The sequence below is a fragment of the Triticum urartu genome, chromosome 4A (assembly GCF_056163025.1).
Source record: "Triticum urartu cultivar PI428250 chromosome 4A, HENAU_Tu73, whole genome shotgun sequence".
In the NCBI taxonomy this organism is placed as follows: domain Eukaryota; kingdom Viridiplantae; phylum Streptophyta; class Magnoliopsida; order Poales; family Poaceae; genus Triticum; species Triticum urartu.
The window spans coordinates 124216185-124226690 of record NC_141876.1 but is presented as its reverse complement, the minus strand read 5'-3'; the positions used below and the strand labels follow the sequence as shown (position 1 = coordinate 124226690).

The 10506-nt window shown below is 41.8% G+C and overlaps 1 protein-coding gene across 1 annotated transcript; it reads left to right on the top strand.

The window, feature by feature from the left end:
- The first annotated feature begins 1082 nt into the window (after nucleotides 1-1082).
- On the top strand, nucleotides 1083-10354 carry LOC125551076 (factor of DNA methylation 1). The gene is made up of 8 exons (XM_048714226.2): nucleotides 1083-1247; nucleotides 1351-1412; nucleotides 1531-2408; nucleotides 2543-2724; nucleotides 7427-7516; nucleotides 7607-7894; nucleotides 7982-8194; nucleotides 9880-10354. The coding sequence occupies exons 2-8, from the start codon at nucleotides 1387-1389 to the stop codon at nucleotides 10105-10107; spliced, it is 1905 nt and encodes a 634-aa protein (XP_048570183.2). The 5' UTR covers nucleotides 1083-1247; nucleotides 1351-1386; the 3' UTR covers nucleotides 10108-10354.
- The last annotated feature ends 152 nt before the right edge of the window (nucleotides 10355-10506 follow it).

Sequence of the window (10506 nt, the reverse complement as noted above, 5' to 3'; positions counted from 1 at the left end):
AGATTTTTTGCGGGTTACCACTAAATATGCCCTCAACAAAGAGTGTTATAAGTTCTGATGTACGTTCCACCGAACACTTGAGGTCTTAAAAATGCGTCAATTTTGCTGAAAGGTGAGCCACTTTCTTTGGTCTGCCCTTATTCTTTCTTTCATTCCATAATATAGAAGTGTCTTTGACACTAGTTGAAGGGCGTAATTATTGAAGCATATTTTGACTGGTTAACACAAGACAAAGTAGTGTGTTCGCGTCCTTTAAATATTTTTCCATTGCCTCGCAAAAGTTACATTTTCCCGAGGCTTTTGTAACACAAAGCTCTTGGGGCCTGCTCCAAGTAGTAAGCCAGTAATGTGTCGACACGTTGCAGGAGTAGAAACTTGGTGACGGCTGGACTCTTTTGTTTCCGGACCATGTACAACACTCAAATATCTAAAAACTGGAATTTAGGGGGTGGGGGGGGGGGGGGGAATCTTCAAAAACCGGCTTCAACAACATATCTAAATCTGCATGAAGATACAAAAACAGACGTGGCACCAAGTCGAGCTGCAACCCAGCAAACTTTCACCGTTGTCACCCTGCCCCGCACCCTCCCCTTCCCCGCTAGTTGATTTTGGCCGCCGGCTGGTCGGCCATCCTGAGCCCCGCCGCTCGGGGCCATCTACTGCAACCCCCAGGACCGCCGTTGCCACTTGGTCACGCTGAGCTCCTCCCTTCACGCGCCCCCCTCCCCCGTTTTCCGAGGTATGGCGCCGTGCCGGTCAGAGCCCGCATCCTCGCCATCGGGTCCGCATCCCGATAGCCCGACATAATTGTTCCCTGAGTTTCCGCTGTCGCCACCTCCCGCTTCGGCCGACGCGCAACGATTCCGCCCGATTCAGGCCTCCCACCGACATCTTTATGTTCCATGTGGTTCTGGAAATGTGGGTATCAATTTTAGGTATATATGTTGTAAAAGCAGAATCTTTTTGCCTACCCAAATCTTCACTCATGTACCTAGAAAATGAATTGAGGTACTCAAAATTTATGCATCGCTGTCCCTTCTAGGACATCCCATAAAAAAAATATACTACTACTCACTTGCTCACTTGCTCAGCGCCCCCTCCCCGTCTCCCCCATTTGGACATTTCGGCCTTTCGCCTCCTCGATCACGTGATCATCTCCTCTGCTCTGCCCCCGGCCCGGCCACAGCGCCGTACACTACACAGCAAGGCGGCGGCTCGCCTCACCCAGCGCCGCCGCGGACCGCAAGGTGAGCCCGGACCCTCCCTCGGCCATCGTTCGTGGTCCGTCTCCTCCCCGCCCCTTCCTTTGAGCGACATTGGACTGATCCTCTCGGGGCCTTAAAACCCTAGGTTGGTTGTGGCGGCGTCTGCCAGCGGCGGCCATCCATGGATTCCGGCGATGCGCCTGAACGGTACGTGATGCCCAACCCCTCCTCTTTCCGTCTCTTGAGATCTCGCTCTACGCCCTGCGAAATCAAGGAACGCGGCAGCTGCCTGCAATTTAGCGCCTTTCTTTTCCGATTTTGGCAGGATTCGCGAGGAAACGGGTTCTAGGAGCAGAGACGGCCTGCCTCAGCGTGACGCGACTGGAGCAGGTCCAGATGCTAATCGCCATGGGGGAGACCGCGTCCTTACCAAGCGCCTGAAGGATGAATCGCCTGACACATCGGAGCCACCGCCGTCACGGCTGAAGAAGGCTGTGGAGCTGGAGCCTCACCCCGTTCAGAACAGAGACGAGCAGTTCGTCCTTACCAAGTGCCTGAAGGATGAATCGCCTGACACATCGGAGCCACCGCCGTCACGGCTGAAGAAGGCTGTGGAGCTGGAGCCCCACCCCGCTCAGAACAGAGACGAGCAGTTCGTCTGGCCCTGGATGGGAGTGTTGGTCAATGTGCCTACTGAGTGGAAAGGAGGGCGCCAGGTCGGGGAAAGTGGGAACCGCCTGAAGGAGCAGCTCTCGGCCTTTTGCCCGCACAAGGTCATTCCTTTGTGGAACTATAGAGGCCACACCGGGAAAGCCATCGTTGAGTTTGGAAAAGACTATGCTTCTTTCTGCAATGCCTTCAAGTTTGAGAACCACTTTGAGGCAGAAGGACATGGCAAGCGGGACTGGGAGCAGCGCAAGTATCAAGGGCGCGAGATGTTTGGATGGGTTGCAAGGGCTGATGATCAGAGAGCCCCGGGACCGATCGGGGAGCATCTGCAGAAAAATGGTGATCTGAAAACCGTTGCAGAACTTGAGAATGAAGGAACGCGCAAAACCGACAAGCTGGTAGCTAATTTAGCCAGCGCAATTGAGGTAAAGACCAAGCATGCCCAAGAACTTGAATGCAAGTACAATGAGACAACCACCTCACTTGACAAGGTGATGGAAGAAAAGGAGCTGGTCCTCCAGAGATACAATGATGGTTGGTCTGCAATCTTTTGCTGTTTATATGTTCTGTTATGGTAGAACAGCATATGTGCATTTATCTCCTTTGAGCATTGGGGCCTTTCCCTTTCAGTTATCTAATTATGCATTTTGAACTTGCATTATCACCAGAAATCCGCAAGATGCAGCAACTTGCTCGTAGGCATTCTCAGATGATCCTTAATGAGAATCAGAAGCTTCGTTCGGAACTGGAGGCGAAGATGCAGGATCTTGAATTCAAATCCAGGCAGCTTGATGAGCTTGCTGTGCGAAGTGACTCGGATAGAAGGAACCTTGAGAAAGAGAAGGAGAAGGTGCGTGTCCATTGTCACCGATAAAGAATTATGGAAGTTAGTTTTTTGTGTCCTCTCCTTTTGTTTGTTTTCAAGGATGGTTGATTGTTTCTGTGCTTCTTTTAAATAGCATCTTTCTGTTTACTAGTAACTAGCTGGATGACCTGTGCATATGCGCGGCTAGAATTACTACATGGCATTAATATTGGAATTTTCTTCTCCTTCCTATTTGTAAATGAATGATCCACGATTTAATTCATGCCACATTCATTAATATTTGTATGTCTTTCTAATATAGAAAATAACGGTAGCCACTAGCGAGTGTATTTTATTTAACAAAGGAAGACCGTTAGCATTGAGATCCGTGGCCCACTATATACAGAACAATAGACTTTCTTACTAACCTCTAATTTTACCTCATCCACTCTTGTTTATCTCATGTTCCCTATCTTACTGAGAATATATTTTTTCCGTATTCTCCAGCATGAATTAAATTCAAACGTGGGGCACCAGTACTTAAACATCGTGTTCTGGTTTTTTAGTTGTCCTTTTATCTAATGCAAATATCATGCCTTCTGATGCTTCCATGCATCCTCATATTGCTCTAGTTGTTTCTGTCATCTACCCATCTAAGGCATGTCATTATCTGGGCATATTTATTCAAAATTGCTACAATATTTTCTCTTGTGGTAGTTTCTTCTCCTGTTGTACACATGCTGTATTGCATAGGCTTATATTTTTCAGCACGGCTGAAACTACATACTAGATACTCACGTGATTTGTTGCTTCCCATATTTACTTTGACAACAATGACACCATTTTGCATTTTATATACTATGTATTTTCGCTTACACACAATGCATTACCATCGACCATTCTTACCTGATGGCATGCATGCTCTGTATGTGGTCCTTATGCATGCTTAGACTTATGATCCTTCCCAATCTACCACTTCTCTCTGTCTTTTTTAGTTGCTCTAAACTTTTGACCGCCAATCCATATGTGCATGCATGGTTATAGAACTATGCACCCGATGCATGTACTTAGATCCATGGCATGTTACACTAAAATTGCTGGCCTTATTTTACACAATTTCATAGTAATCTACACCGTTGCGATCTGATATTACCAAAATAAATGCTTTAAGTAGATACTTTCTTCTAGTGCATAAACACCGTTATAGTACATTCATCAAAATAACCTTCGTAGCGTTTCCTATTACTCTGAAATACATCAAAATATGTGATGTAGATATTCTATTTTTTTATAGAAGCAATCAAAGATGTTATCATGTTGGCCATTAGAAGTAAATGCTGTGAACCTTTCTTTCTTAACGCTTTGCGTACTAGTATCGCTATTGAATCTGCAGAAAGTATTTCTATATTGTTCAGTCGAGATCTACTGACAGTTTTTGTTGTACTTTTCTTGCGTTTGACATGTAGTTTTGAGATGCGCGGGTTTTTATATTTTCCAGAACTTGATCAGTTCGACATTACTATTCATTTGCACTTTGCTCAAATTTCTAAGAGTAGTAGCCTGAACTCTGAAGTTGACGCGTAGTACAAATTGGGATGCATGACGTTTCGTAATTTGACTCCTAAGCTGATTCAAGTGTGCGGGCTCTGATTTTTCACGAGGAGTATGCCTTAATTGAGATGCATTGGTGACTTTCCCTATTCGATTCCTAAGCTGATTTAAGCGTACATGCTCTTATTTTGAGAGGAGCACGCGTATGGGATTCTGATTCAGATGTACATAAGTTCTTTCCTAGTTTTATCTTACAGTTCTATACCAAGCACTATTGTCAGTTGAAATTGGTCTATGGTTTTGTGCGCGTGCGTCCATCTGAACGTCTTAGTTTTTGTTGTTAAGTTGATCTTGATGAATCTCTACTGTCCGATTTTTCTAACCTTAAATTGGTGAATCTTCACGTTTCATTTCATGTTGGTTTAACAATATAATAAATAGATTCATATCATTGCATTTTTCTTATTTTTGTCGTCACTCGAAATTCCACTCTTGGACGGCAATAGATTGCAGAGAGGTTTAACAGTAGGACAATTTCAGCAAAATGCACGTAATTTGTTTTTTACTTCTAGAGAGGGCATGACGGTAGGCGTGAAATGTAGATGCCACTCTTGGACGTAATGCTGTGAACCTTTCTTTCTTAACGCTGTGCGTACTAGTATCGCTATTGAATCTGCAGAAAGTATTTCTATATTGTTCAGTCGAGATCTACTGACAGTTTTTGTTAGACTTTTCTTGCGTTTGACATGTAGTTTTGAGATGCGTGGGTTTTTATATTTTCCAGAACTTGATCAGTTCGACATTACTATTCATTTGCACTTTGCTCAAATTTCTAAGAGTAGTAGCCTGAACTCTGAAGTTGACGTGTAGTACAAATTGGGATGCATGACGTTTCGTAATTTGACTCCTAAGCTGATTCAAGTGTGCGGGCTCTGATTTTTCACGAGGAGTATGCCTTAATTGAGATGCATTGGTGACTTTCCCTATTCGATTCCTAAGCTGATTTAAGCGTACATGCTCTTATTTTGAGAGGAGCACGCGTATGGGATTCTGATTCAGATGTACATAAGTTCTTTCCTAGTTTTATCTTACAGTTCTATACCAAGCACTATTGTCAGTTGAAATTGGTCTATGGTTTTGTGCGCGTGCGTCCATCTGAACGTCTTAGTTTTTGTTGTTAAGTTGATCTTGATGAATCTCTACTGTCCGATTTTTCTAACCTTAAATTGGTGAATCTTCACGTTTCATTTCATGTTGGTTTAACAATATAATAAATAGATTCATATCATTGCATTTTTCTTATTTTTGTCGTCACTCGAAATTCCACTCTTGGACGGCAATAGATTGCAGAGAGGTTTAACAGTAGGACAATTTCAGCAAAATGCACGTAATTTGTTTTTTACTTCTAGAGAGGGCATGACGGTAGGCGTGAAATGTAGATGCCACTCTTGGACGTAATGCTGTGAACCTTTCTTTCTTAACGCTGTGCGTACTAGTATCGCTATTGAATCTGCAGAAAGTATTTCTATATTGTTCAGTCGAGATCTACTGACAGTTTTTGTTAGACTTTTCTTGCGTTTGACATGTAGTTTTGAGATGCGTGGGTTTTTATATTTTCCAGAACTTGATCAGTTCGACATTACTATTCATTTGCACTTTGCTCAAATTTCTAAGAGTAGTAGCCTGAACTCTGAAGTTGACGTGTAGTACAAATTGGGATGCATGACGTTTCGTAATTTGACTCCTAAGCTGATTCAAGTGTGCGGGCTCTGATTTTTCACGAGGAGTATGCCTTAATTGAGATGCATTGGTGACTTTCCCTATTCGATTCCTAAGCTGATTTAAGCGTACATGCTCTTATTTTGAGAGGAGCACGCGTATGGGATTCTGATTCAGATGTACATAAGTTCTTTCCTAGTTTTATCTTACAGTTCTATACCAAGCACTATTGTCAGTTGAAATTGGTCTATGGTTTTGTGCGCGTGCGTCCATCTGAACGTCTTAGTTTTTGTTGTTAAGTTGATCTTGATGAATCTCTACTGTCCGATTTTTCTAACCTTAAATTGGTGAATCTTCACGTTTCATTTCATGTTGGTTTAACAATATAATAAATAGATTCATATCATTGCATTTTTCTTATTTTTGTCGTCACTCGAAATTCCACTCTTGGACGGCAATAGATTGCAGAGAGGTTTAACAGTAGGACAATTTCAGCAAAATGCACGTAATTTGTTTTTTACTTCTAGAGAGGGCATGACGGTAGGCGTGAAATGTAGATGCCACTCTTGGACGTAATGCTGTGAACCTTTCTTTCTTAACGCTGTGCGTACTAGTATCGCTATTGAATCTGCAGAAAGTATTTCTATATTGTTCAGTCGAGATCTACTGACAGTTTTTGTTAGACTTTTCTTGCGTTTGACATGTAGTTTTGAGATGCGTGGGTTTTTATATTTTCCAGAACTTGATCAGTTCGACATTACTATTCATTTGCACTTTGCTCAAATTTCTAAGAGTAGTAGCCTGAACTCTGAAGTTGACGTGTAGTACAAATTGGGATGCATGACGTTTCGTAATTTGACTCCTAAGCTGATTCAAGTGTGCGGGCTCTGATTTTTCACGAGGAGTATGCCTTAATTGAGATGCATTGGTGACTTTCCCTATTCGATTCCTAAGCTGATTTAAGCGTACATGCTCTTATTTTGAGAGGAGCACGCGTATGGGATTCTGATTCAGATGTACATAAGTTCTTTCCTAGTTTTATCTTACAGTTCTATACCAAGCACTATTGTCAGTTGAAATTGGTCTATGGTTTTGTGCGCGTGCGTCCATCTGAACGTCTTAGTTTTTGTTGTTAAGTTGATCTTGATGAATCTCTACTGTCCAATTTTTCTAACCTTAAATTGGTGAATCTTCACCTTTCATTTCATGTTGGTTTAACAATATAATAAATAGATTCCTATCATTGCATTTTTCTTATTTTTGTCGTCACTCGAAATTCCACTCTTGGACGGCAATAGATTGCAGAGAGGTTTAACAGTAGGACAATTTCAACAAAATGCACGTAATTTGTTTTTTTACTTCTAGAGAGGGCATGACAGTAGGCGTGAAATGTAGATGCCATTTGGTACCCCCCCCCCCCCCCCCCCCCCCAGTATCTCTGCATAAAACTCATGTCAGGCTGTTGTGGTGAATACAGAATGAGATCAAAGCAAAGTATCTTAAGATGGCAACGTCGGAGCAACAGAGGGCAGATGAAAATGTGCTGAAGCTTGTGGCAAAACACAAGGTTTGTGCCTTACTATATATTGTTTTACTTGAGGTTTTGAGATACTAATATCTATGACTGTCTTCCTGTGCTGAAAATGGCAAACTGCAGAGGGAGAAAAAGGCTGCTCTAGATGAGATTATCAAGTTAGAGCAGAAACTGGATGCCAAACAGAAGCTTGAGCTAGAAATAAAACAGTTGCAGGGAAAATTGGAAGTGATGAAGCATATGCCAGGTGAAGAAGACTCTGAATCAAAGAGGAAAATAGATGAACTTAGTGCCGAGCTTCAGGACAAGTATGATGAAATGGATGCAGTGGAAGCACTCCACCACACTCTGCTTATGAAGGAAAGGATAAGCAACGATGAGTTGCAAGATGCTCGGAAGAAGCTAATAGATGTAAGTTATCTCATCGATTGAGTACTTGGATTTGTCTAGTATTATGTTTGAATTACATTTCAAAGCTATCTATTGCATATGCTGCAGGGTCTGCGGGATGTTACAACTGCCCGAGCAACTATAGGCGTTAAAAGAATGGGTGATCTTGACCTGAAATCATTTGCTAAGGCTTGCAAAGGTAAAATGTCAGAAGAAGATGCAGAAGTAACTGCTTCCATTCTTTGTTCAAAGTGGGAAGAGGAGATTAAAAATCCAGAATGGCACCCTTTTAAAGTTATCATGGTCGAGGGCAGAGAGAAGGTAGTAATATCTTCGCTCTTGCTTTTATACACTTGATGTTCTCTAATAGCTTGTAACTCGAGTTATCAATTTCACATTGAATTTCCTGTTCTGCAAACATTAACTCGGTTCATCTATTCATAAGTAAATTGTGGTGAGAGCTGAAAATTGGAGACACAAAGTTTAATTTACTGCCCTGCATATTCTTACATTAATCTAAAGGGACAAAAGTAGCAGAAATTCTCACATTAATAATGGAAAGGGAAAATACTTAATCTGTTGATCAAAAGTATTAGCAACCATAGATAGCGAGAGAAAGAACATTCCATAATACAAACATTGGACTTACTGAGTTAAGGGCTCCGGATAGTGTTATCATTTCTGAATCTTGCTGTGTTTGAGCCTGACCCAGAAACATTTGTTACATTACTAATCAGGTCCTTTCTGTTTCCTCCATCTGTTACTTCCTTGGTCCTTCATTACATGCAAATAAGAGTGGAGGAAACAAGAAAACGTCAGCCACCAATTGTAACCAGCCAAGGGGCTATATTCTTGTGTAATTTTTAATCTAGTTTTTTCATGGGAGTTATAAATATCTTGTTTTTCATGGCATGGTGTCAACTGTGGATGTAAGCTACCGCACGATATCTTTTACAGCTAACCAATTAGAAAGTCAATTAGGCTATGCCATAAATAATTTTTCTTTTGTGCAATAGCAAATATTGGATTCTTGATGAAGGAATCTGAAAAATTAGCCATATGTATCTATGCTTGTTGTGAATGTTAGATAAGTTTCATTTACTTGATTTAGCAGCTTGTGGAGAGCTTGGTCATATGCATATATTTGTGCAACTTCAATGCTAGGAAGCTAGATTTTTGAGTTCCTGTGTGCAAAACCTTATGTTGATGTTAGCTGCTCTTGATTGAGATATATAGCATCTAATTAAATAAATGGTGACTTGTATCTATTCAAGACTCTCTTTCTTCCATTTATTGTTTTTCTTTGAAGCTGATGGTCAGTTCTATACCAGTTAAGTTATATTTAATTCGCAAGCTTTTTGGAAAGATAGTACATCTAGCATTTGCTCATGGAGTAACCAAACTTCTTACTGATAAAAAGCTTGCCACTCAGTATCCACATTGCCGGATGCTAATAACTCCCCCTCTCCTAGAAGTTTATGATAGGGACGCTTTTATGATATTCCTTAGTCAATTAAAAGTTGGTTCTCAGTTCCTAGCTTGGTTAAGCTGGACACAACATGTCTTGGCTGTTGGAATTTGACATGATACTTGATACATGGAGCTCAAAGCCCTCCTGTCATCTGCAAACAATGTTTGCCCCCTGAACTTTTTGTAGCATGCTTGTTCCACATGCATGGAAAGGTCATTGTGTATGTATATTTGATATACTGGTTTATTAATGCAGTCATGCATTACTATGTAATGAAGCAGGCGTGTCTTACATTATTTCACACGCATAAATTATTTTTGTTCATCCATGTTTTGTTATACTGTGGCAGCATTTAGACACTACATAGCTCCTATATGAATACTTTGCTAAATTCACAGCACAAGATCGTTGATCACTGTCTGTCTTAGGCATATTTGTGGAGCGCACGAAGTTTTGAAGCTTTTGGTGCCTGTTTTATCTTACATGTTTAAAATGGAGTAGTATGTTTATCTAATGGTGTGTGCGTTGATGTTAGGAAATTCTCCGTGAGGATGACGAGAAGCTGCAGGAACTGAAAGAAGAGCATGGTGAGGAAGTCTATGGGTTGGTGACAAAGGCTTTGCTTGAAGTGAATGAGTACAACCCTAGCGGCCGCTATTCCGTGCCGGAGCTGTGGAACTACAAAGAGAATAGGAAGGCAACCCTGAAAGAAGTGGTCCAGTACGTGCTGAGGCAGTGGCGCACACAGAAGCGGAAGCACTGAGCCCAAGTACCTAGGTTCCTGAAGCAGTGAAGTAGTGAAGTAGAAGTGTATTGATCTTATATTGTAATGAACTCGTGAATGTTGGTGATTGGTTTAGCTGTGGATCATTCAGCCTTGACCCTGGCCCTGGTTGGTATAGCATTGACATGAATGCTGGTAATTGGAGATTGTGAACTGTCCTGTTAGGATAATGTATTCTGTACCAAGCTATGAAGTAACTGTCACTGATTTCAGCGACAGTTAAATCCGAAGTGAGTATTAGTTAGTTATATAGCACGAGAAACTTTCAGCGATGTGTCGGCGCTACAACTACAGTTTTCCGCAATGTGCTGTTGTCTAGATTGGCGCCTGATCGTTCATGCCCAGATTTCCGCGATGACTGCGCGCCCAAGTCGAAGC

What these genes read in the sequence shown, in the direction of transcription:
- LOC125551076 (XM_048714226.2), top strand. Translation starts at nt 1,387, where the DNA reads ATGGATTCCGGCGATGCGCCTGAACG. An exon ending in AGCTTGTGGCAAAACACAAG is followed by an intron (nt 7,517 to 7,606) that starts GTTTGTGCCTTA and finishes GGCAAACTGCAG; the next exon opens with AGGGAGAAAAAGGCTGCTCT. An exon ending in TGGTCGAGGGCAGAGAGAAG is followed by an intron (nt 8,195 to 9,879) that starts GTAGTAATATCT and finishes CGTTGATGTTAG; the next exon opens with GAAATTCTCCGTGAGGATGA.